General features: G+C 33.3%; 2 protein-coding genes across 2 annotated transcripts; one reads left to right on the forward strand and one right to left on the reverse strand.

Moving 5' to 3' along the window:
• Positions 1 to 280: 280 nt before the first annotated feature.
• Positions 281 to 14474, forward strand: LOC127714856 (toll-like receptor 4). Its single transcript, XM_052220889.1, has 2 exons — positions 281 to 405; positions 10549 to 14474. Exon 2 carries the CDS (start codon positions 10553 to 10555, stop codon positions 13061 to 13063), a length of 2511 nt encoding a protein of 836 aa, XP_052076849.1. The 5' UTR covers positions 281 to 405; positions 10549 to 10552; the 3' UTR covers positions 13064 to 14474.
• Positions 14475 to 18952: 4478 nt separating this feature from the next.
• LOC127714857 (toll-like receptor 4) lies at positions 18953 to 26137 on the reverse strand. Its single transcript, XM_052220890.1, has 2 exons — positions 26009 to 26137; positions 18953 to 22335 (listed from the first exon to the last, which is right to left on the reverse strand). Exons 1-2 carry the CDS (start codon positions 26023 to 26025, stop codon positions 19851 to 19853), a joined length of 2502 nt encoding a protein of 833 aa, XP_052076850.1. The 5' UTR covers positions 26026 to 26137; the 3' UTR covers positions 18953 to 19850.
• Between the last annotated feature and the right edge of the window lie 1060 nt (positions 26138 to 27197).

The following is a 27197-nucleotide window of genomic DNA, read 5'->3' on the forward strand; positions in this document are numbered from 1 at the left end:
TTACATAAATATCTGTACACAGCAAGATATAATTAATTTTCTTTTCCCGTAAGAATAAAAAAAAAATAAGGATTTTGGTTTTTATTAGGTTCGATTATAAGTAAATGTATTTCAAACTCATCAAACAGATTTGAGTATTAAAGAAAATTGATTTTTATTAATTTCAAAAATGTTCAGCTGTTCATATTCAACTTGAACTAATTCCTGTATTCAAAATTAAATTGAACTGTTTTGCATTCGAATTTGACATTTTAAACGTACATTTAAGCGATCTTTGTATATCGAAGGAGGAAGTTTAATTGGGGTCGATGCACATAGTTTGATAAAACGAGACTTTCGACTTGAACAACAGTTTCTTTACGTTAATTTTTTAAAATTATTTTGATTTATTAATACTTTGACGAGGTAAGTGCAGTTTAGAATAACGAATTGTAATTTTTTCTATAATAAGCAAACCATAGCGATTCTATACTTTAGTTGGAAGTAGGTACCAATTCAACTTTGTACAACAAATAATTAAAACATCTTTACAGCTGTCCAGCATGATTTCTTTAAAACAAATCTGAAATATTTTATTTCTAACGCATTACACAGAACACTGGCATATCAACGTAAAAAAGAAGAAACAATTTGAGACCAGCAACAAAGCGAAACTTAAACGATATGCCTTCAATAATTTTTTCGAGTGATATGTCTATTTAATTCTTTCCTTCTGCGAAAATTATAATATTGAAAATTTAACAAGTATATCTTTTTCCAAGACCATTCCTTGTGAGTGTGTTAATTTTGACATTGTTAACTATACCAGTGTGTCGTCGAATTGACTTCAAAGTAAATTGTTAGTAGGTACGAATGACATATAATTATTGATATAGTTTTGGTTCAATCAAATGTGGCATTATTTAGCACTGTCCTTCTTGTATATGTAATTTTCTTTGTTGTCTCTGAAATACTGATACTGTACTAATTTTATAGATGTTTTTTCATCCTCTTTTCATAAACCTTTAGGAATTCACTATATTCCAGATCAGTTTTTTCCATACAATTATCTAAGTTATATTCATAATTTCAAGAGGCCCAATTCACTTCCGTAATTGATACAAAGTACAGATTGGTTGCAACCATTAGGGATATTGCTAACCATAAACTATTCAAACTAGTAACAACTACTTCCACAGTGGTAGATCCAGAACTTTTCATAAGGTGGGGGGGGGGGGGGGGGGGGAGCTGACTGACCTAAGGGGGGCCCGCTCCAGTCATGCTTCAGTGATTCCCTATATAATCAACCAAATTTTACCCACGAAAGAGGGGGGGGGGGGGGGTCACCAGCCCCCCTCCCCCTGGATCCGCCTATGTACCGAATAAGATAAAACAAAACGTAGTTTTTTCATGTAGAATGTGCTTATAAGGGTTTGTATGCCATCCGAATTAGCCACATTTTCCAACAAAATCTTTGGTGAAAAAAATACCCGATTACTCCAAAGATAAAGCTACACCTGTCATTTCATATACCTACACCAAACATATTGCTTCCAAGTTTTCAACCTCAAAAAAGTATAAGAGACATATACGATAAACCCAGAAAAACGCTTCGACAAACGGAAATTTATTAAGTGTTGTTATAGTAAGAGATGATGATATGCATATTCAGGACGAGAACATGTTAATGTAATATGAAAATTATCCCTGCTTTGTTCTAGACCGACACGCTAAGCCGAATTGTTAACGTGCTAGTTTACAAGGTAACAGTCCGAAGGAAGACATGTCACCCTATCCAAACACATTATTCTGACTCCGAGCCGACCAGTCTTTGCTCTAACTCCTTAATGCCGCGTGCTTAGCGGAGAATCAGCAAATACCAATTTTACAGTCTTTGGTTTGACCCGGCCGGGCTTCAAACCCACGACCTCCCGCACTCGAGGTGAACACGCTATCACGAGACCACCGAGGCGGTGCCAAAGCGAAAGAAGAAATATAAGAATATCAGTTTTTACCCTCGGGGATGTAACCATCTGATTATTCTTGTGCATTGCCCCCTACAAAAAAGTATGAAAATGGTGGGTTAAACTTGGTTTTATAGCTAGCTTAACCTACCACTTGTACTTGTAACAGTTGTTCATAGTTCCGTTATACTGACAAAAAATGGGTGAGCAACCCAGACATAATAGGTTAATGTGACAATAATTGAGATCCAGCATCCAGTACTATGTAAACATACATCATATGCACAACACAACTGACTACAAAATTCAATCAAATACTGTATAAATCTAACAAAGACGCCAACAATAAAAGGTAAACATTAAGTAAATATAAATACAAGGATAAAGAAAATAGAAACAAGACGGTAAAACCCATTGTGTCCGAATCGAGCCTCAGAACCTACCTGCACCAGGAATGCACAAGGTTAATAAATGTACAATATACAAATATAGTCCTACTGCTCTACTACACTATTGGTATCGTACGCGTGTTAGTTTTTAACCTTTTTCGTGTTATGGTTGTTCATCAACATTTGGGGTTAATCTTGTACCAACTCTGTGTTAGCCTTATTGTAGCTATCAAAAACATTTTGTCCTCTCCTCTTTTTTTTTGTACTCTTCATAGTAATATGAAAGACGGAAAAGTATAATATGATAAAGCATTGGTCACGACGACGACAAATCATCAACAACGGGGCCTTTCCGTTTGAACCCGCTCTTGCCTTGCCTTGACAATAACGTTGAACAGAAAAATGATGTTTTTTGAAATGATAAACTTTTAAACTTCAGGCAATTTTCATAAATTAATATAAAACTTGTCTGGAGCTATTTGATGTTCAGTTACCTTTTAAAATATTGATTTTAAAGCGTATGCTATATATAACCATGATAAAGTTGGATAGGTTCACTTTAAATATATAAAGAAACGTCGCGTTTGTATTACGATGATAAATTGTTAAATATGGATGTAAATCTACCTGATTATCAATTGGATATATTAAAACTAATCAATGATACCAGGCCCATAATTTTGTGCGCCAGACACGTGTTCGTGTTCGATTAGACTTATTCATGGCGATAGAATCAAATCAATTAGAAGACCAAATCAAATACAAACTTAAAAAGCATTAAACACCGAAAATAACGAAAGGATTTACCTAATACAGTGAAATCAATCTATGCCTGGGGAACAAAAACCTATTGTTTTGAATACGAATTTTATAAACAGTCAAGTTAAAGAAAATCAACAAATGAATAGTGTGTCATACTTGGCTGCTGATATCCTCGGGGACGAAAGAAAATATGTAATATGACACTAAAATTTAATGTCACATTTACATATGTGTATGAATGAATAACGTGAGGAACTCATTAACATCCAATGTTTCGTGCAAAGTGGGGCACGCTCTACATCAAAAAGAAATAAAACTGAAACACACTTTTTCTTGGTGTTAAAACAAGAGCACTTAAAATATGGAAATTTATTCTGACCGTCTTCATTGATTTTGCCACGACTAAGCCCACAACAACGGGAACAGGCTATTTGACACCCTAATGCAAGACAACGATCCCATAGCAAACGCATTAACTGCAGTTGCATTATACAAGTTAACATGACTGTGAGTACAATACAAACAGCATCATTCCGTGCAGTGAGAACTTAAGGGTAACGACGCGACATCATGAAAGAAACATCCTTTAGCAGCACATATAAATTCGATTTAAATGAGCAACCTCAAATGCACAACAACATGCATGACAGCGAACGGGCACACTAGAGCCACAATAAACGTATTGCATAACGATAACATTGCTATCATTGCTTGGCCTAAGTCCAGATTTGAATTGTTTGAACATCAATGGGAGGAATCTAAAGAATGCAGAATGGAGAACAACCACGACCAAAAACTGCAGGTGAACTAAAGACGTATTTCTTGAGAATGTGGGCTGTTATTAAAATGACATTCATCAACCGTTTAATACATTCCATGCGTATGAAGTGCGTCTATGTCATCATCGCCGGGGGTAATACCTTTTATTGGCTTTTGAGCAAATAGATTAACCGACTCTCTAATGAGTTTGTAGTTTTAACATTCAAAAACATTTTTCATATATCATAGACTGTAATTGATATGCCTAAATTGATGTTAAATGTGTTTGTTGAAAGATTGTACACTTAAATAAATTTCTGTGATACCCTGATTTATTGTGCCGTTTGTTTTGCGGTTCAGTATATACACGTAAACGCCCTAAGAAGTCATAGCTGTCATACCTGAGCTTTCTCCAATAAAGGATATTTTAAACTTCATCGATCATTACTGTATTGGGTGGTATTTTTATCTCTCATTTTGGAGTAAGCATTTAGTATTTATTGGGGATGTTAGTCAACAGTAAACGGTAGAAAATTATAAGTACAAAATGTATTTATTTAGTTTCCTAAACATTTTTTTACCGATCATTCCTGATGAACAATTTGCCAAAGACTTGATTCTTGGTTATTTATTTGTTTTATGTTTAAATCTCCGCTCGATTGTGATTTCTACCAGGCCTTCTTGAATTGACGGCTCTGCTGAATAGGAAGTAGATTGAATTTAGAAAACCTTTATTGTTACGAGTGTTTGATTCTCAGCTATTTTTCGCAGGTCGGTATATAATGTTCTTGTTAAGCTTTTACAAAATACAACCGGGACGGAAAGATTATAAAAACCCATAAAAGATACCGAGTCGCTAGTTTAGTACACCAGACGCGTGTATATGAACAGAGATTACTGAAAACTATTTTAAATGTATTTTCTCAGCCAGAATATATTCATAAATTTAAAGACACTTTAAAGAGTGTTGTGACTAGAATCATTTTTAAGAAGATGCGAGTCACACGGTCACGATTTGGAGCAATTTCACAAATTCCAAAGTCCCGAAATGACAAATGTAAAACGATTAAAACGAGAAAACTAATGGCCTGATTGATGTACAAAGCAATAAACATCTTACTTTGAAAACAATTTTGATACCACAATAAATAATTAAATATCGAATATATTTTTGTAAAACTGGTATCGAAAAACGTAATAAACAATAATAGGAAATTGTTATGAAAGACAAACAAACTATTTTCCGACTGAATTTCGGATTGATTTAATATTGTCCTTGTTTTTTTTTAGATAGTTAAAATTACCAAAAATTCGAAATCTTAATATGTTTTGGACACTTTGAAGCATATATATGTAATTACATTTTTTTATAAATACGACGTAATTTAGTTCAGCGGGTCGAAAATCATGACTGCCTTTCAAATGAATGGAATACATTTGTTAGACTCAGATCGACGTCCGGTCTCTAATCGACGTCCGTTCCTCAAATCGACGTCCAAATCTGACTTCACGTTCTAAAATCATTGTCCAATATTTTAACTCTCTAATCGACGTCCAATCAATCACAAAAACGATGTCCGATCGATGAGGAGACTGTCATCGCGATGTCTAAATTTATTGAATCATTTATTTTTAAATTGATCTTAGTTTGTTTATATTATCTGTATCGTTTTGTCTTTTTGTGAAATAGCTTACAGAAACTATAACTGTTTTTCTTATATTGTTATCAAAATAAAAGGACAAACATTAGAAAATGACAATAAGGCAATCACCAAAATCCTATTACTATTACATGTACATGCATATTAATTTTTTGGTGAAAGACGTTCATATTCTCGACCTACGTTGTCGCTTTCCTTTCTTATTCATATAAATAAATTGACATATGGGTATACATTGTACGACAATGAGACAACAACCCAAAAACTAAGATAATCAAAAGACATCTAGAGGGCAGTATACAGACTCAAACAATAGAAAGAACAATAACGTACAGCCAATTTTTGAAAAGTATTATGATTTGGACTCATATTTTTTAACAACTTTTTAAGTTTAAGGTTCAACCCACCCTTTAATAAAATTGTGATTTCACTGCGATAAGTCCACAAAACGGACGTCGATTAAAGAAGCCAAAAATTGGACGTCGATTCGAGAACAACAAAAAAGACGTCTATTAGATATAAAATTGGCCGTCGATTTTGATGCTATTGTATAGACTATTATCGTGACGTCAGATTTGGACGTCGATTTGAGGAACAGACGTCGATTAGAGGCGGACGTCGATTTTAGTCTCACATATTTATTATTAAGATTAACACACTTTCATATAGAAAAGCAGTTTTTCACAAGAAAACATATCTTACGGTAAACGTATTTGATTTTAACGAAAGAAATCTTTGTATTACTGAAAAATTATTACACCAAGGTTTTCGATATCACAAACTTGTCAAAACATTTAATAAATTTTATCATCGGTGCACGGACATAATTCGTAAATATAAATTAACGTGCATACATCTTATACGTTCAGGTATTTCACATCCCATATTTAATGGTAATATTCTATACAAATCACAAAAATGTCGTCATTCACCTTCAAAAGCTAGTCAAACCTTTAAACAGACTTATTCAGAAGGGATATAGTTACTGTTGTAAATTATTTTCTTTTATTAAAGACATTTTCTTATAATTGGTACACGTCTTAACGTCGTTTAGCGCGGTTATTACGTAACAGTATATTCGACGTCGCTACTTAGCGACGATATTGTGATTTATGTAGTTTAGATAAAGATTTCGTTATCTGAAGACGTTTTTCATTATTTCAATAGAATATATGTCATATTGGTGCCGTGACAAAAAGAACAATGAGTTCAAAACTCAAAGCTATTCGAGCTGGACATCGCGGGCAGTAACAAAATTACTAAAGCGAGTGAGCGCAAATTTCGAGGAGTTATTACAGGAATACTCTCTGAATAACTTATGACAATCAGATAAATGATACAGAAGGGAACAATTATCTCGGAACTCAACGATAAAATTGTGGAGGAGATTTTATAAGAAGATATACAAGAAGAGATAGAAAAAGCCGACAGGTATGGATTTGTCATTCAAATTACCTTAACAAAATTAGCAAGAATTATCCGGGAAGAAAATAACACAACATGTACGTGTGAACCCCAATTAAACCTACATCCCACAGAATTCACACTTTCAAACAACCAAACAAACCCGACTCGATTAAGTTTCACGTGAGCGAATCATTCAGCATCTACATTTTCAAACTCCAGTATGTACCATTTTGGGATTCCTTTTGTGCAGCAGTTCATGAAAATTTGTCCTTAAATGATGTCCAGAAGTTTAACTATTTAAAGTCTCAATTGTATGGAGAAGCAAGCCAGTGCATCTCAGGACTACAAACTACAAACACAAATTACGCGCAAGCCCTACATGTATTGAAACAGATATTTGGTCAACCCTACAAAATTGTGAATGCCTATATGCAAAGACTTATAAGTCTACTCAGTCCATCCGCAAATATTAGAGAGCTAAAGAACTTATACGACAGCATGGAGAATTATATTCGAGGTCTTGAGGGAATGGGACAAACGCATGAATCGTACGGGAGCCTTCTAGTACCAATAATCTTAAATAAAAATTCCCGGAAACATCCAACAAAATGTGGTACGCTTTAATGAGAATGACAGATGGAATTTACGGTTGCCACGAAACGCAATTCAACATGAGATTACAATCCAAGAAGCCAGTCAGTCAATTGTTACGAATAAGAGTCAGAATTAACACCTACGTCGGAATTTACAGTAAGTACAAAACGAAACTACGATTTATGTTACAGAAATTTTAATAACAAACCCTGTATATATTGTTACGACATTCACGACCCATCTGTATGTATGAAAGGAAAAAGAATCGATGACAGAAAGCGCACAATTACGGAGAAACAGCTGTGTTTTAATTGTTTAGGAAGTAATAGAGTTGCAAACTGCAACTCTATGAAAACACGTAAAAATTGCGGTAAACGACGTCACACAGCAATCTAACGGTAGCGAACATGCACTCATTAGCGACACCAGTAAGAGCTCTGGTACTTTTGAAAACAGCAATAGTTACAGTCTCGTCCGACGAAAACCATTTTAGTCAAGCAAATATCTTACTCGACGAGGATTTTGAAGTTTCAATCTTAATCGGCACTGATTATTTTTGGGACAATGTTATTCGAAGACCGCGACCGACAGCAGTAAAATCAAAAGTCGGGTACCTGTTATCTGGGCATATACATCGAAATCCATCAGAAACTTACACTCCGTCATCTTCATCAATGATGAACATTTTAACCCCACACAGAAATGAAGAATGTGAAATACACAAGTTTTGGGAAATTGAGTCCAGTGGAACGGAAGAGAACTGTACATGTGGTATTACCAGGAAATCTGCACAAGACGAACTGATCAAATATCAAGAATCCAGTATTCATCTCGAAAGGAACAAATACATTGTAAATTTCCATGGAAAACTGACCACCAGGAGTTGCCTAGCAACGAAATGATAGCACGGAAAAGAACTTCTAGTGTTATTAATCGTCTCGCTAAAGAACCCGAATTGTTGAAACTGTATGGAGAAATTATCAAAGAGGAGAATGTCGCCGGAGAACCTTATAAACACGTAGGATAATATGATAGCATCATCAGAAGCAAATTAATTATTATAACGGAAACTTACTTTAATTGAACATTTTTTGTAAACTGTTGAGAACTGAATACCTTACCACACTGAAAGAGAATCACCGTGTAACAGGAAAAATCAATACACATGTGAACATCGGTTCTTTAGTTTTTATCATGGACAGTTCGCAGAGAACAATGTGGAACTTGAAATATAAATATGAACAGTAAACTCATTTTGAGGGCCGCAGAATAATGTAAATTACTTTCCTTTATTATAGACATTTTCTTATAATTGGTAAACGTCTTAACGTCGTTTAGCGCGGGTATTACGTAACATTATCCCCGGCTTAGTATATTTCTAGGATTTTGATTGGTTAACGCACGTCGTTACAAAACCCATAGCCCCTGGGTGTTGCTAACCCATATACCCGGACGTTGCTACCCATTATAACGGGGAACATCACGCGCGTTTTCCTTTTTTCCATGGTTGTTCCTTGTGAAATATCGAATTTTGTAGATTACCCATGATGTCTGTAATTAAATATTTAATGAATTAACGATTTTATCTTATTATGTCGATCATTTGTACTCATTTTAGTAAATGCATTACTTGGCTGCCACATTATCAATGAATGGGACTACTGACCTAGCTATGCAAATGACGTCACATCGTCTATGATGTAACACTCACAACATTGAGCGCCAAATTCGACCCATTCCCGTTTCTCTGTATCTGGATTAAAAACGTCTTATATTTGACTACCTGTAGGGTTCTACCAAAGGTAGTACCCTACACCCCGTTAAAAATATGTCAAATTCCAAAATTTCAATAAAAGATTTTTAAAAAATGAAAAAAACGTTGCTTTCACGTTACATTTTGTGGTTAAATTTCTCTAAAAATCGCAAGATTTGGACTAAGACCGGGGATAAATTCGTTATCTACGTTCATATCCGTAGATATGGATATTCTAACACCCTTCAGTACCCTGTACACTCTTCGGCTTCGCCTCAGGGTGTACTTGGATACTTCAGGGTGTTAAAATATCCATATCTACGGATATGAACGTAGATAACTTATAATATATTCGACGTCGCTATTTAGCGACGATATTGTGATCTTATGTAGTTTAGATAAAGATTTCGTTATGTGAAGACGTTCTTAATTATTTCAATAGAACATATGTCATAGTTCCGATACTGTTGTCAGATCATTAAAGATGGCAATTTTTGGAATTAATATTGATTCACTCATAGGGTCTTTGCATCGGAAATAACACATTTATTCTAAAACAAGTTATTGGCATAATACGGGTTATGTTCTTCTCGTATATTTTATGATGGTATGATACTTAACCCCTAACGGGAGGGATTGTGCTTGATTTTCAAATGATGAAGACATAATCTTTCAATCAGTTTAATTGAGGTCTGGAGCTGGCATGTCAATAACTGTTAGTAGTCTTTTGTTAATTTATGTTAATCAATGTAATTTTGCTTAGTTTCTTCTGTTACCTATTCTAAGCGCTGCATTTTTGCGCCTGTCCCAAGTCAGGAACCTCTGGCCTTTGTTAGTCTTGTATGATGTTTTAATCGTGGTTCATTTATATGTATCGGAGTTTTGTGTGACGTCCATTTTCACTGATCTAGTATACATTTTTGTTTAGGGGCCAGCTGAAGCCCACCTCCGTGTGCAGGATTTCCTCGCTGTATTGAAGACACATTGGTGGCCTTGGGCTGTTTTCTGATCTTTTGTCGGGTTGTTGTCTCTTTGATACATTCCCGTTTCCATTCTCAATTTTATTTAAACAAATTTAGAAATTTGGAAAATAGTAAATACAGTTTTTTTTTGTATATCCCGAAATCCATTAACATTGTTACAATCACAGAAGAACACAATTAAAGCAGAACTATTTGTAAATATGATTTAGAATTGAAGGACCTTTTCAAAGTGGCCCTAGCGTGAAATCTAAATTTCCTTCCTCTTCTTAAAATTTACATTATAAACTTTTATTTCAGGAATATGGTAATCACACAGCTGTTCCGTTTCCTTGTGTGTTTTGTTTTGACGATGGGAGTTAATGGTCATTTGAAAACCAAATGTAGCGTTAACCATAAATGTCGATGTAAAACTTCTGGAACGAAATATGTAGAGGTTGATTGTTCACACTCAAAACTAAAGAATATACCCAAACTACCAAGAAATGTTAGCAGTGTTGATCTAAGTAACAACGATATAGATAACATACCAGAACATCATTTTAAAGACAACGATATTCTAACTGAAATAAACCTCTCACTAAATAAATTACACACTCTCAAGAAAGAAATGTTTTATGGGCTGAAAAGAGTTAGAAAGCTAGATATGAACAATAACAACCTTACAAAAACAACGAAAGATGCTTTTTCATATTTACAAAGACTATCATATCTAGATGTTAAGAAAAACAATATTAGCTGGAGCAATAACAACGTTATATTTCCCCAATCTTTGCTTACATTGAAGATTGATTACAATTCGTCTGAAGAAAACCTCCCTGAAATGTCTCATTTAGAAATTCTTGACGTCTCTGGATCATCTGGGCACTGTCACATCCACACCGTTAAACCGGATACTTTTAGATCTGTACCGAAAATATATGGATTAGATATTTCTGCTTGTAAGGTGAATTACGTTCACAATGGTTCATTCAGCTTTATGCGAAATTTATCAACTCTAGACATTTCTTTTAATACATGTTTAAGGTTTGATGGTTTAGAAAATGTGACAATTGACCTTCCATTTACTTCGATAAAAATTCTGAAATTTAATAAAATTCACAAAACTTTTCAAATGAATACGAAAATTTTGAAACATCATTTGTCGCATTTAAGATATACAAACTTAGAAGAAATGCATGGCGATAGCAATAGAATCCAGCTCATAGAAGACGGAGCTATACAACAACTTCCATCTTCCATTCGAAAACTTTTTGTGTCCGACAACGAATTTTCGTATGGACAATATGTTTTCGATTTTATAACTATGCAAATTGAATTTGTAAATGCGTCGTTTTTGTTTAGTTCACGAAGAGAAAATGAACGAGAAGAAAAATGCGAGCGTCCTGATGAATCATGTTGTAATAAATTCTGTAAGCCAATTCATACATCCGATGAGACAATATCCCGATTTAGCGCTGCCTGGAGAGTATTGCCAATTCCTCGAAAACTGAAAAGAGTTCTTTACAAAGACTGCTTCCTTCGCTATGAAATACCACAGTATACAGTTTCCGAAAATATAGTAGAATATGTAGATTTGAGTTATAATATTTTCTATTCGTGGATAGGCCCACTTCTTACATTTGATCATGTTCAATTTCTAGATTTGTCTAATAATATATGCTCGAATGTTTCAAAGGCATTTTTTAAAAGCGTTCCGAATGTGATAACATTACTCATACAAAATAATCTACTTGGATTTGTACTTCCCGATGACACTGAAGGGGAAATAATGCAGCATATGCCAGCCCTTCAAATCGTTAATTTGGCAGAAAATAGGATTCCAAGTTTACCGTATATTTTTTTTAAGTTTCAGGCGAATTTGAAAGACATTATATTAGCAGGAAATATGATGGATAATATTACCTTCCAAATAAACCACATGAAACAGTTGTCAAATTTAGACCTTTCTAACAATAGAATTTCTAGTTTAGATAAAAATGCTCGTGGTCATTTGGAAGAAGTGTACAAAATGAAAGACAAATTTTCCATTGATATAAGTGGAAATCCGTTAAAATGTAGTTGTGATACAATAGAATTTATTAAGTGGATGTCAACAACAAAAATCAAGATTCACAATAAACACAAAACCTCATGTCTGACGTCTCAAGGGAATCGAGAATCATTATGGAAACCGAATAGAGTTTTTGAAAAGCTTCAGATGGAATGTTCGTCGTATTCGTCATTAATTGTTGGCACAGTAGCATCATTGATCGTTTTCTTGTTTGTTTTAATTTGGGGCATAGTTTACCGCAATAGGTGGCGCTTGCGATATATGTATTACATGGTCAAAAATAAATATCAAGTGCAAAATAAGGGAAACCCCGCCAATGACAGCCAATATGAGTACGATGCGTTTATATCCTACGACAACAACGATAGATTTTTCGTTCATGACAAACTTTTGCCTTGTCTAGAACACAAAGCTGGGTTGAAGCTGTGTATCCATAAAAGAGATTTTCTACCTGGGAATGACATTGCTGGAAACATAACATCTGCAATTCACAACAGCCGACAAGTGGTCATTATGATGTCACATAATTATCTGGATTCTTACTGGTGTATGTTTGAATACAACATGGCAAAAGTGGAAACCATTTATTCCAGAAATAAGGAAAACATATTATTTCTAGTATTTCTAGAGCAAATGTCGCCAAAAGATTTACCAATGATGGTTTTAGAGTTAGTTCAATCCCACTCCTACATCGAATATCCAAACGATGAATTTGGGGATACAGTGTTTTGGAATAAATTAAGGGAAGTTTTGTCGCAGTAACTATTTTCTCTCTCTTCTCATGTTCAGCTAGTCACTTAAATATGAGATACATAAATGGTTTAAGGTATTTCCACATATATAGATATTTCATACGCTTATCCATATTAACTTTGTAGCAGTAAAAGCTCACAAATTTAGGAAAAATGGAGATCAATTCCTCAAGCTATTCCAGACTACACAACTTCACTATGTGTGCAATCAGTCTGTAAAGTAATGCTGGTACAAGCAACACTGAAATAAAAAAAAATAGTTACATTAAAGGATAATCACCTATTTTGTAGAACATCTTTATTATCTAGACGTAGAATTCTCAAACTATGCATTAGTAAAATTTCATCTACCTTTGAAATTTTCTAAACATTCGTTTGTTTTGATGTGATGTTGTGTTGTGGAATATTTAGTCAATATCCGTCTTCAGTGACATTATATGTCTTCTTTAACCCTTTCACAATTTGATTTATAGATATTAAGTGAACAGATACCTTTATATTAAACATATTTTTGTAACTTATTTTGCCATACAATTAGTAACTATTATAGTTCAACAAATATTATTCAATATTTGGTAAATTGAGAAATACCGTCTCAAAAATGGTCAAAATGCTTCAAAAACCTTAAAGTAGCATTTCCTCTCGTTGAATGCTGGTCAAATCCATTGAAACTGTGATGGTATGTTCCCTCCCATGTACCAATGTGGCATCTGTCATTAAATTTTGGAAATGGTCTTTGTTACAATGGAAACCAGCAAAAATGTCAAAAATTCTAAAAATTTCAAAATGCTCCAAACTTGATGAAACTAAATATGATTGTTAACTGCCAAGTCTAGATGAGACTTCTGACTTTTGAATTTCCAAAATGGCCACTGTTGCTATGGAAACTGTAAAAATGTTAAAAATTTTAAAATGATAAAAAAATGCTCTAAATGTTCTGAAATTTTTTAAAAAGATATATAGCCATGCATATATGTGCATTCCCTGTTTAAAATTTTCGAAATGGCTGCCGCTTACTGGCAATGGGTGAAGGGTGACATCCGCTATTGCTTGTGATGTCAAATCTAGTTTTCATTTGATATTCTGTGGAATCATTATTATCTTCGGGTATCAAATGTTGTGGGTATAGAAGGACCACGATTTTAATGTACAACGAAGTTTGGAAAAACAACGAAATACAAAAATATAATTTTCTTCACGCCACGAAAATCGGTACCAACGAAAATAACCAATCCACAATAAATGATAAAAGTGTATAGCCAATGAAGTAAGCTTTTTGTTCCTTTTCTGAACTCGGACTTTTTGTGTTTGTTTCAGTAAAATTACTCGAATGATATAGCAATTCATTTAACATCATTAACTACTTTTTTGAATCGTAAATAGATTTCCGTAATTTAATAAACAATTGATGTGAATACTCATATATATCAATGTTAATTGTATGATAAGTAAGCATAGATAGCAGGTATGATATAACCATATTTAATACTGCTTACTGGTTCCGATATCGAATATTAGATGTTCACAAAAGTTGAAGAATAGTAACTGGATCTTCTATGGAATTTATAATGAGGTTTGTAGGTGAAAGTTATACCATAAAAAATATGAACAAAAACAACTTTTTAAAAATAGATTAAAAAAAAAAAAAACTAACGCAAAAAAAGAAAAATCAGAAAAATACTGAACTCCGAGGAAAAATTCAAAACGGAAAGTCCCTAATTAAATGGCAAAATCAAAAGGTCAAACATATCAAACTAATGGATAACAACTGTCATATTCCTGACTTGTTACAGGCATTTTTTATGTAGATAATGGTGGATTGAACCTGGTTTTATTGCTAGTTAAACCTCTCTCTTATATGACAGTCGAAAAATTCCATCATATTGACAACAATGTGTGAACAAATCAAACAGACATACTAGGTAAAAATGTCAAAAATAGGGGTACAGCAGTCAACATTGTGTTATAATCTGAATCACTATAAAGACAAACAAATATGTAACAAAGAAGCACAAAAAGGCATATAGACATAGCACACTAGCAAAAAATGAAAGACAAGAATACAAAAATTAACCATAGCACAATAACACAATGAATGGATGTTCAAGTACAGAGACACATCAGATGTATCAAAGAAACACAAAAAGGCATATAGACAAAGCACATTAGCAAAAATGAATAACAAGAACACAAAAATTTACCATAGCACAATAACACAATGACGGGATGTATTAGTACAGAGCCCAGTCGTATGTATCAAAGAAACAACAAAAGGTAAATAGACAAAGCACATAAGCAAAAATGAAAGACAAGAATACAAAAATTATCATAGAACAATAACACAATAACGGGATGTATAAGTACAGAGTCACGTAAACTAGATATCACCAAAACAGACTAAACAGTAAAAGTAATATTCATAAAGATAAATAAAAGAATACTATAACACGTAATTAAGATGTAAACAACGTCAGTACCCAGAATCTGTACTTCAAGATCATCGTGCATTATTTGTGATGCGGAATATTTATCAACAAGATCTTGGTACCTTTAGAAAAAGAATGAGACTTTCTTTGACATACCCCTTGTCTGCTGAGACACTGTTGACGTTTAACAAATTTAGAGTAGGAGCTGCAAGCTCTTGCAATCCGAATAAGTTTGGAAATGTATGTCCCATATGCAGGTGAAGTTGGTATATTGCTACTAAGATGGGGGATATTGATAAGTGCAAACTTAAAATCGTCTCGTTTATTATAGATTCTGGTAATGAGATGACCGTGTATGTCAAATCCGAGGTATAAGTCTAAAAATTAGGCAGAGGAAGCCGTGTCTGTTGTTTCCCTAAGTTCTAGTTCTGGGGGATATATCAATGGAACCCAATCAGAAAAATGTAGATTGTTAAAGGAAAGAACATCATCAATATATCTGAATGTGAAATTAAATGACCTGACTTCTTTGATCTTCTTGTTTTTGACAAGTGTCTGACGGAACTCCGATTCATATGAAAATAAGAAGAGGTCGACAAGGAGAGATTCACAGTTCGTTCCCATAGGAATACAGACAATTTGTTTCCCCTGCGTAGCATGTTTTACCTTTTTCTTCACTATTAACAAAATATGCCGTATGGTATCCCAAAGTAAAAAAATTATAGCGTATGCTACCATTTTTATGTTGGAGAGCATTGTGGATTATTTCTTTTAGACGATGTTTCAACTTCACATGGGGAATGGTGGTATATACGGTTGAAAATTAAATTTCACATGGGGGAATGGTGGTATACACGGTTGAAAATCAAAAGTTTTGATAGAACTAATTTCAGAAAAAAAACGAGCTTTAAAATTATCCAGAAGGTTTTTTAGAATCCACATATGGTTAATACCAATACGTATGTAAACAGTTTCATAGTATTTCCGAGGACCCAATTGTATTTTAGCCAAAGACAATACAATATATTCCTTATAAGTCACAACAATATCACTATGTTGATAAAATTCAATACCAAGTTAGGAATATGGCAGTTGTTATCGAATAGACCGTTTCTATAAATGTTGGCTTTTTTTGTTGTTGCAGTTCAGTGTTTCTGTTGTTCCGTTCTTTTCTTCTGATAGTTGTTATGATTCCCTCAGTTTTAAGTTGTAACCCCGATTTGTTTTCGCTTAATCGATCTATGACTTTTGAACAGCAATATACAACAGTTGCCTTTATTTAATCCTTTTTAATTTAATGATAATTTTCTGTTCTGAAAACATTTTACCATACCTGGCAGTCTAAATTTATATCGGAAATTACTGGATTCTTTGTAAACTGTCTTTAGAACCGAAAACAGGGGACTCTCTTCAATATCATGTTATGCTACATGTTGTTTCTACCGTAACTTATATTTTATTATTTGTTTATATTTAATAATGGCAATAGTAGTTTACCGCTGTTTAATAGTCATCAATCGATTTAACTGAAACAAATCCGGGTAAAAAAAAACGAGGGAAAAACATAAGAGAAAAAACATCGGAACAACAGAAACACTGAACTGCTACAAAAATAAGGTTGTTGTCTGCTCTTTGGTCGGGTTGTTCCCCATTTCCATTCTCAATTTTATTACAGTGGTGAAAGCTGGAGTTTTAAACGTAGGGGTAAGAAAAACTAAGGGACAGAAGAAATAAATCAGTAAAATGCAATATTCCATAAACATTTTACTAAGAGAGGCCCGAGGCACTATTAACTGGTGTAAAGGTAGCTATCGTCATTGTGCTTTATTGCTGTGTGACCAAGTATAACATGTAAAACGATAAAACAAATTATCATCAATAAAATTAGTCCATGAAACATTAAGGATAAAACCAGGATTAATCAACCATTTCCTTCATAAAAAATGTCTGTACCAAGTCAGGAATATGACAGTCGTTATCCATTCGCTTGATGGGTTTGAGCTTTTGATTTTGCCATTTCATTAGGGAATTTCCGTTTTGAGATCAGTATTTCTGTTATTTTACTTTTTCTGTTAAAAAAACACATACCCGCTAAACACAGCCACGTCAAAACACAACATTGTTTTGCTTGATACTTTAGTCTGGGAAAAAATGATTTATCTATTAATTGTAATTGGCTTTGAACTAACTTTCAGTAACTGCTATTACTCCTTTATCGGCTATGTGTCAATTTGTGAAGGCCGAACGTTAAATTATTATTAATTTTATCGTCGTCATTTGAACTCTTGTGGAAAGTTGTCTCGTCATTCCACATCTTCCCACTTTTATACATATGTGCCTGTGCTTACATACATGTTATTTACATCACGAATATTTACTGTATGATATCAATATATGTACGCTAAACTGAATTTGTATGAGCTATATCCCCAAGTACTGTTTTTCTTGTTATGACTAACCCTTCGCAACTGTAAAAGATAGCAACAAACTTATTTTTCCAAATTGCTCGTGATATCCTCAGAATGTTACGTTTTATTATGACCGAAGCATTCAGGAGACTCCATATGTGAGTTATTTCCCCATTATTTCAAATGAGTGAAATTCTAAATCATGACCTTTGCTATAAATGCATATTTATACGTGGTAAAGCTATGGGAACGTTTTCATTAGGTTGGTAGATATATGATATAGAGATGCTGAATAGGTCAGCCGCAAGTAAACCAAAGGTATCCATTTCCTGCAGTAATTTCATTCAAAAATATCAAGAACCATATATTTTTGGAATCAGTGTGAGGTGACCTATCAAATGGAACCTGAAGGGAAATTTTTAAACTGTAAGTTGCAATTTATCTCCCTTATTTCAAGCAGAAATATACAGAATCCATATTTGTTTGGCATCAGTGTATTCAAAGTTTTCACATGAGAACGGAAGTCGCATTTTGTTAACCGAAAATAGAAAATTTCTCCCTTAAATCGACAAAAGTACAGAGAAACAATATAGTATTTGAATCAGTATGAAAATCCCTATGTCTTGACACCAATAGGTGTAATACCATCAAATCATAGTACGTAACATCCACTTGCATACGAAAAAAAGTTGGGGAAAATATGTCCTTGAATTTGACAGTTGTAGGAAATTAATCCTACATTTCATTGAAGTAAAAAATAGCTGAGTCATCAACATAGATCTTGGGTGTTTCAAAGCACCATTCTTTGTTTATTTGGTGTTTCTATAGAATATTTTGGAAACTTGAGGTTACAAGGTAACTAAAAATTGTACACAGGAAAAAAAGGGGTGAACATTTTATTGGTAATTTTCTTATATGCAATGAAATGTTATGTGTAATTTTGTTTATAGTACTGGACAGGATAAACTTTATTCATGCCAAGTATTTCCTTATTTGAAACAAATATAAATTCTGGACAATGTTTTGAGAAGTGCAAATTTAACAAAGACTAATAGGGGAAATCCATGGTGGTATTACACCAATAGTATATTTGAGTAAGGTACCTTCTAATTCATTATTTGAAAATTTGATGTTGAAAGAACTTCTATTGTTCTCTGAACAATTAATTTTTATTTTTAATCTAAATAGATTACAATTAGATGCTTGTCATTGTTTGTCTAGATTTGATCACCTTTTCAATAAAACAAAAAACAGTTGAGATATCAAACTTCAAACTTCTATCTATAATATAAAACTTATCTTTCAACTTTGAGGTGTCTTATTGAATACCATACAGATCAATTTCAACGAAGCATAATAAATCGTACATGAGGAAGGAGGAAGTTTTAAACATCACATTGACATTTGTGCATTTACCTGTAAAATTCATTCTTCAAATTAGAATTTTTTTAATTCTATAGCGAATAATGTAACCATATTAAACCAGAAATCAGTAATCTATCTGCAACCTAACATCATACCATTACACAAGAATTTTTCGAGAATTTTGAAAGGTATAGAAAAATTAGCAAAATGCATTCTTAAAAAATTAGATGTCTTAATAATAAAGAGGTTGTATTGCAGAGTAAACAATGCGACCCCTATATTGGGGTGCATGTTTTTGCATCGAGCCTATTTTTTTTATGCTGCACCGCACAAAAACGCCAGCACTATAGAATGTCATGATCCTCTATTTGTGTGCGTGCGTAAATTTTGTTGTTTTAATTTCCATTAGGGTTCTGTAAAATATAGAATGAACTATAATGTAACTGTTCATTGCTACAGAGCTTATATGGATAAAGCATGAAAGAAGTATACATGTGCAAATACCTTAGAACATGTATATTATTTATTTTAGATATCAGCTGAACATGAGAAGAAAGAGGAACAATGGTTACTGCGATAAAACTTCTCTCAATTTATCTCAAAACACTGTATCACCAAATTCATCGTTTGGATATTCGATGTAAGAGCTGGATTGAACTAACTCTAAAACCATCATTGGTAAATAATTTGGCGACATTTGTTCTAGAAATACTAGAAATAATATGTTTTCTTTATTTCTGGAATAAATGCTTTCCACTTTTGCCATGTTGTATTCAAACATACACCAGTATGAATCTAGATAATTCTGTGACATAACAATAATCACTTTTCGGCTGTTGTGAATTGCAGATGTTATGTTTCCTGCAATGTCATTTCCAGGTAGAAAATCTCTTTTATGGATACACAGCTTCAATCCAGCTTCGCGTTCTAGACAAGGCAAAAGTTTGTCATGGACGAAAAATCTATCATTGTTGTCGTAGGATACAAAAGCATCGTACTCATATTGGCTGTCATTGTCGGGTTCCCCTTTATTTTGCACTTGATATTTATTTTTGACCATGTAATACATATATCGCAAGCGCCACCTGTTGCGGAAAGCTATGCCCCAAATTAAAACAAACAGAAAAACGGCTAATGATGCTACTATGCCACTAATCAATGACGAATATGACGAACATGTTTTCTGAAGCTCTTCATAAACTCTATTTGATTTCCATAATGATTTTCGGTCAACATTAAACATTAGACAGGAGGTTTCGTGTTTATTGAGAATCTTTATCTTTGTCATTGACATCCACTTTACAAATTCTATTGTATCACAACTACATTTTAACGGATTTCCACTTATATCAATGGAAAAGTTGTTTTTCACTTTGTACACTTCTTCTAAATGACTTCGAGCATTTGCACCTAAACTAGAAATTCTGTTATTAGAAATGTCTAAATGTGACAACTTTTTCATGTGGTTAATTTGGAAGGTAATATCATCCATCATATTTCTTCCTAATTTTATGTCTATCAAATTCGCCTGAGACTTAAAAAATGTATACGGTAAACTTGGAATCCTATTCTCTGACAAATTCACGATTTGAAGGGCTGGCATATGCTGCATTATTTCCCCTTCATTGTCATCGGGAAGTACAAATCCAAGTAGATTATTTTGTAGGAGTAATGTTGTTAAATTTGGAAAACTTTTAAAAAATACCTTTGATACATTCGAGCATATGTTATTGGACAAATCTAAAAAATGCAAATGATTAAATGTAAGAAGTGGACCTATCCACGAATAGAAAATATTATGACTCAAATCTATATATTTTACTATATTCTCGGAAACTGTATATTGTGGTATTTCATAGCGAAGGAAGCAGTTTTTGTAAAGAGCTGTTTTCAGGTTTCGAGGAATCGGCAAAAATCTCCATTTTGTGTTAAATCGGTATATTGTTTCATCAGGTACCTGAAATTGTTCACAAACTCGATTGCAACATGATTTATCAGTACGCTTGCATTTTTCTTCTTGTTCATTGTTACTTCGCGAACTGAACAAGAACGACATATTTATAAATTCAATCCGTATAAATATACATTCGGAAACATATTGTCCATACGAAAATTCATTGTCGGACACAAAGAGTCTTCGAATGGAAGGTGGAAGTTGTTGTACAGCTCCGCTTTCTATGAGCTGGATTCTATTACTGTCGCCATGTATTTCTTCCACCTTTGTATAACGTAAGTGCGACAAATGCTGCCTCAAAATTTTTGTATTCGTTTGAAATGTTTTGTGAATTTTATTAAATTTCAGAATTTTTATCGACGTAAATGGAAGATCAATTGTCACATTTTCCAAACCATCGAACCTTAGACATGTGTTAAAAGAAATGTCTAGCATTGATAAATTTCGCATAAAGCTGAATGAACCATTGTACACGTAATTCACTTTACAACCAGAAATATCTAATTCATGTATTTTTGGTACTGATCTCAACGTATCCGGTTTTACAGTGTGGATGTAGCATTGCCCAGATGATCCAGAGACGTCTAGAGTCTCTAAATGAGGCATTTCAGGCAGGTTTTCATGAGACGCATTGTAATCAATTTTCAATGTGAGCAAAGATAGAGGAAAGGTAACGTTGTGATTGCTCCAGCTAATATTATTCCTCTTAACATCTAAATATGATAGTGATCGAAGATATAGAAACACATCTTTCGTTGTATTTGAAATAATGTTATTGTTCATCTTAATCTTTAAAACACTTTTCATTCCATAAAACATTTCCTTATTTAGAGAGTGTAATCTGTTATGAGAAAGGTTTATTTCAGTTAAAATATCGTTGTCTTTAAAATGATGTTCCGGTATTTTATGTATATAGTTGTTACTTAGATCAACACTGCTCACATTTCTTGGAAGGTAAGGTATATCCTTAAGTTTTGCTTGTGAACAATCAACTTCGACATATGTTTTATTTGAAGTTTTACATCGACATCTTTGATTAAAGAAACATGTGGTTTTCAACTGTCCGCTTATTTCCATCATTTTAACAAACAACGCGAAAAAGAGAGTAAGTTGCGTATTTGCCATATTTCTGAAATAAAAAATGCATAAATTATCACTAGACAAAGGGACTAGTACATTCATTTGCTTGTAGCTTTTATATATTTACTTTATTAGGTTTTTTTTCGCAAACTATTAACACTCTTCTTTGAATTATTTCAATCATACATAGATTTGGTTTAGAATGATTGTTGTGCCTAAAGAATCATTGTTACAAACGAGATATCACTCCCATTCTTCACTTTGCTTTTGTATATATAGACCGTAAATTTTGAAATTTGCACAATCAACGTGTCTTCCTTCATGCTTGAAGTCTAAATATTAAACAATCGAAACCAAATTCAACATGATTAGCTGATATAACCGAAAAGGAGGAAAAGTATAGGCGTCCAATCAATAAATAAATCAACGTTATCAAAGACCGTCCCTTTTTGGGAGAGCTTTCTTGATAACACTAAAGTCATGTGCTCCATATTTTGTACCTGACGTTTTACATCGACTTTTAGGGCTAAAGCTACATTTTGTTTCAAATGACCGTTTACTTTTCTTGATAATTCCAAACAAACAAGTTAACAAATCAGCTGTGTGATTTCCATATTGATCAAATAAAAAGATATACGTGAACTTTCCAGAAAAAGCTATTCAATTTCTTCAGGATCTATGTTTTATACTAGTACTACTTTCGAAAGTGTTTAGGATAATAACTTATATTTACAGTAACATCTCTTTCATTGTTTTCTTTATTGATTGTAACAATATTAAGGGAGTTTTTGTATGAACAAAAAGACTGCATTTTACCGTCTGCTAAAATGCAATTTATATAAAACTACAAATGTAAATGATAAAATATAGTGAAATATCTATGACACCGTGCTTGTTTTGTAACTACAAGTAGTGCAAATTCGGTTACTTCATAAGTCATACACAAAGTTAAGAGAACTGAAATAATATGTAGTAATCATATTACTTTAACATAAAGTTTAAGTAAAGAATTTCGTACAAAAAAAAAATCACAGAAAAATTAAAAGTTAGTAAGAAGGGGTCAACTTTCACCAGGTGAGTGATACGGGATCTTGGGAGACTTGTTTCTGTGTTACATATGTATTTGTCTGGACGGATGTATAACATAAGTTCTTGCTCTGCAAAACATAGTGCAATCGGTCTCGGTGGTGACTAGCTGTCATGACAGGATCCACGACTAGGAACAGACAAATCAAGGCAACAAAGAGAAACTGAAGGAATTGTATGTACTTCAAAAGGAGCGAGAACGGTTGCGTCGGCATTGTAAGCGTCTCTTGTTGTGCATGCATCATCCACCATGCGAGTTCACATTAGTAAAAATATCACAATCGGTAAAATCACAGATCAGAGGACTTTACTTGTATCAAAAGATCTAAAACAATGAAAACTTGTCGCTATTGAATTGAAACACTGACAAATCGTATCGTTTCAATTCGTGATGGTGACCGTTAAACTAATGTAGAGTCGATTTTAGTCGTCCTTCCTCATGACTCTTTTGGAGCCATTATTTGTGAAAGAAGCATATCCCTGTTGATGAAGTATGTATGTATGTATGTATGTATAGTGTGAACATGTACGAGAGTATCGTTATAACTAAGATATGTTAACGACATACGATGGAGCTGAGGTCATGTTACTGCTAAGTTATGGAAACCTGACCATTGTCGACATGGATTCTAGTTTGAAATTGTCCATCTGTGTCAATATCGAGGAAAATATCAAGATATGAAACTAATCTTCTACTTTGGGTAGTATAATCAATTCCACGTTCACTGGGATATATGAGATGTAAGCACTTGTGGATAATGAGTGACAAAACATTATCATTAAATTGTTTTTTTCCATAAGAGTACAAAAACAAGTCTGCCAGCAGTTGAACATTAGTACCCATTTGAATACCGAATGTCTCCTGAAATATCATTCTACTTAACTCAACGAATATGTTGTCAAAATGGTCAAAATTCTAGCATTGTGTTAATTTTATCTTCGGTGTATTTGTTGTGGGAATCGCTGTGGTTCTTCACAAAATAAGATTTTCAATGACCTATTGTATCAACATTTTCTATTTTTGTGGGAAAAACATTCACCGTTTAGTTAAACGATGTAGTTGATATTTAAATTTAGGAGAATGATAGTGTAATGCGTAGAACAATCAAAGGTTTTGCTATTACTATTTATGTTTTTGTAGTTTCCTCCGTTATTCTGCGAGGATTCAGTTGAACCACTGTATACTCCCTAACGGGATTAAATGCGATGTGTCAAAAACGTATTTACAACAATATTTACAAGACTAAACCCAACCCAATACAAAGGGAGCTCTAGTCGATGTGTGTAGGAGGATGAAAATCACCCTTCTGATGTACTAGAATTTTCAGCGCCCTGAGTCAGAATCGATCCCGTGACCTTCAGCACTGCAGCTATTGGTCTTAACCACTAGACCATGATCGCTATTGGTCTTTATCACGCGACCATGATCCCCCTACAAAATTGTAAATTTCTTCAGTTAAATATTCGAATTGATGATTTTTGCTTTTAAAAATAATATCGTCAGTGACTTTTTCTGCCTAAACGACAGCGGATTTGTCGTTAAAGGTCGATTACGCATCGGGAACTTCTTGCCTTTTTGAAAGGACGAGAAACCCGTTAGTTCATTGTACATCGTAGATTTAGAATGCGCTTCTGAATACACGAACAAAAAGCTGTTCCTGATGTTCCTTTGATTTCCTCTTATAGTTGATGTGTTTCCCTAATTTTAGTTTGTAACCCGGATTTGTTTTCTCTCAATCTTATCTGCCTCGCGTGTTACCCATTTTCTAGCATAGCCCTCAGCTGCTTCAATAAGTCAACTGAATCTTCACTTTCAGTTGATAGCCTGAGGAATTCGATATTTCAGGCCTATGGCTAATAACGCTTAAGTTGCCATGCTCTCCTGTTATAACATTACCAGTGTGACTATATGTAAAATTGAGAATGGAAATGGGGAATGTGTCAAAGAGACAACAACCCGATCATAGAGCAGATAGACCATAGACCATAGACCATAGACCATATGTGTATGGTATGATTGCACATAATGTTTACTAAGCAGAATTTTGAATTTAAGGTATGGAGGAAAAATTTAGTTCGATAAGAGAATTACTAAAGGTTATTGAATACAGATTAACATGTATCAATATATCAAAACCAAATATTTAACCAAAACTAAAGTGATTAATCTTTCGATATATTACATTCATACTTTTTAAAACTTAAAGAGGCTTTGGAGCCAAATCGACGACACAATGTATAGTTAGCCATGATAAAATTAACACTTTCACAAGGAATTGTTTTGGAAAAGGATATATCAGATAGATGTTAAATAACATTATTTTCGCAGAATATAAGAATTATTTAAATTACTCTTTAACATTATTGAAGTCAAGTTATTTAATTTTCGCTATGTGGCTGTTTTCAAATGGGTTCTTTGGTTTTTAAGCTGACCTGTCAATTTTTTGTGTAATGCGTTAGAAATAAAAAAAAAATTAATATACATATTCCGAGATGATGCAGGACAGCGCTTGGGATATTTTGTCTAATTATTCTATGTACAAGGTTCACTAGGTACCTGCTTCAAACTTAAATTGAATCGCTATAGTTTTGCCAATATAGTAAAATTATAATTTGGAAATCTAAAATGTACTTACCTTGTGCAAGAGTTCATAAATCAAAATCCTTTTTAACAAATTAACATAGAAATAAACTGCTAAGTAAAAACGTTCATTATATCAAACTATGTGCATCGATCCCATTAAAACTTCCTCATAGAATGTTAAGATTTAAGTCTCGATTGTCAAATTTGAATACAAGACTTCATTACAAAACATAAATTAATTCACTTGTTAATACTAGTACGAGATACACATTATACATTTCCTATTGAATATGCAAAGTTGTAAATAAATTCATGAATTGTCTACTGAAACCATTTTGAACAAATTTATTACGATCATCCCTAATAAAATTCTTATTCTTTTATTCTTAAAGGACAAGGAATTTAGTCATATCTTGCTGAAAGAGGATAGTGGTAAAGGTAATAGAAGAAGTGAAATTTTGTACTTTTGGCTTTTTTGAAAGAGGATCAGTCTAATTTTTCTCGATTTTGACGTAATTAAAAAAAACAATACAGAGAGGTTCAAATACATTGATACCCTTCCCTGTAAACGGCTTTACACAGTAAAATTTGTATCACAAGAATTCGAGTCTTGGCTTTGAGAAAAGGTTAAACCCATTATCTAAAGAATTCATTTTACTGCTATAAATATATTCTTAAAGTAAAAAACGTGCATGCAAAAATTGACCCAAACAATTCCTAATTTTGGAAGAGGAGGAAGATAAAAAAAAAAAAATAGGTATTTGCTTCCTACTTTTTTTGTCAGATTATACCTAAATAATAGCAGTTATAACCAGTCACTCAAGAACAATAGAAATCTAAATCTTCTTACTTCCAAGGTAAACACGGATTGAAATTATGTAAACCTTTGAGCTCGTGATACTGATTAAAAGGAATTTTAAACACAATGTTGTGGAATGTTTGAAAAGTAATATGTTAGATTGTGAAATATATACATTCTTTTTCTCATAGTTCTCTAGTACTAAAAAAAATAAAAATTATTATCTCGGTCAAGGTTTACCGGGTAAATATTCTGTTACTTCGACGAAAATAAGAATAAACTCGTCATAAATACCAGGATTGAAATTGTGTACGCCATACGCGCGTTGTATCTACAATAGACTCATGAGTGACGAGCAAATTGGAAAAGTTTAAAAGGCCAAATAAAGTACAAAATTGAAGAAATAAATCCAGATATGGTCGTTAAGGAACGTAGGATCAGT

The sequence above is a fragment of the Mytilus californianus genome, unplaced genomic scaffold (genome assembly GCF_021869535.1).
Source record: "Mytilus californianus isolate M0D057914Y unplaced genomic scaffold, xbMytCali1.0.p SCAF_9, whole genome shotgun sequence".
Taxonomy (NCBI): Eukaryota; Metazoa; Mollusca; class Bivalvia; order Mytilida; family Mytilidae; genus Mytilus; species Mytilus californianus.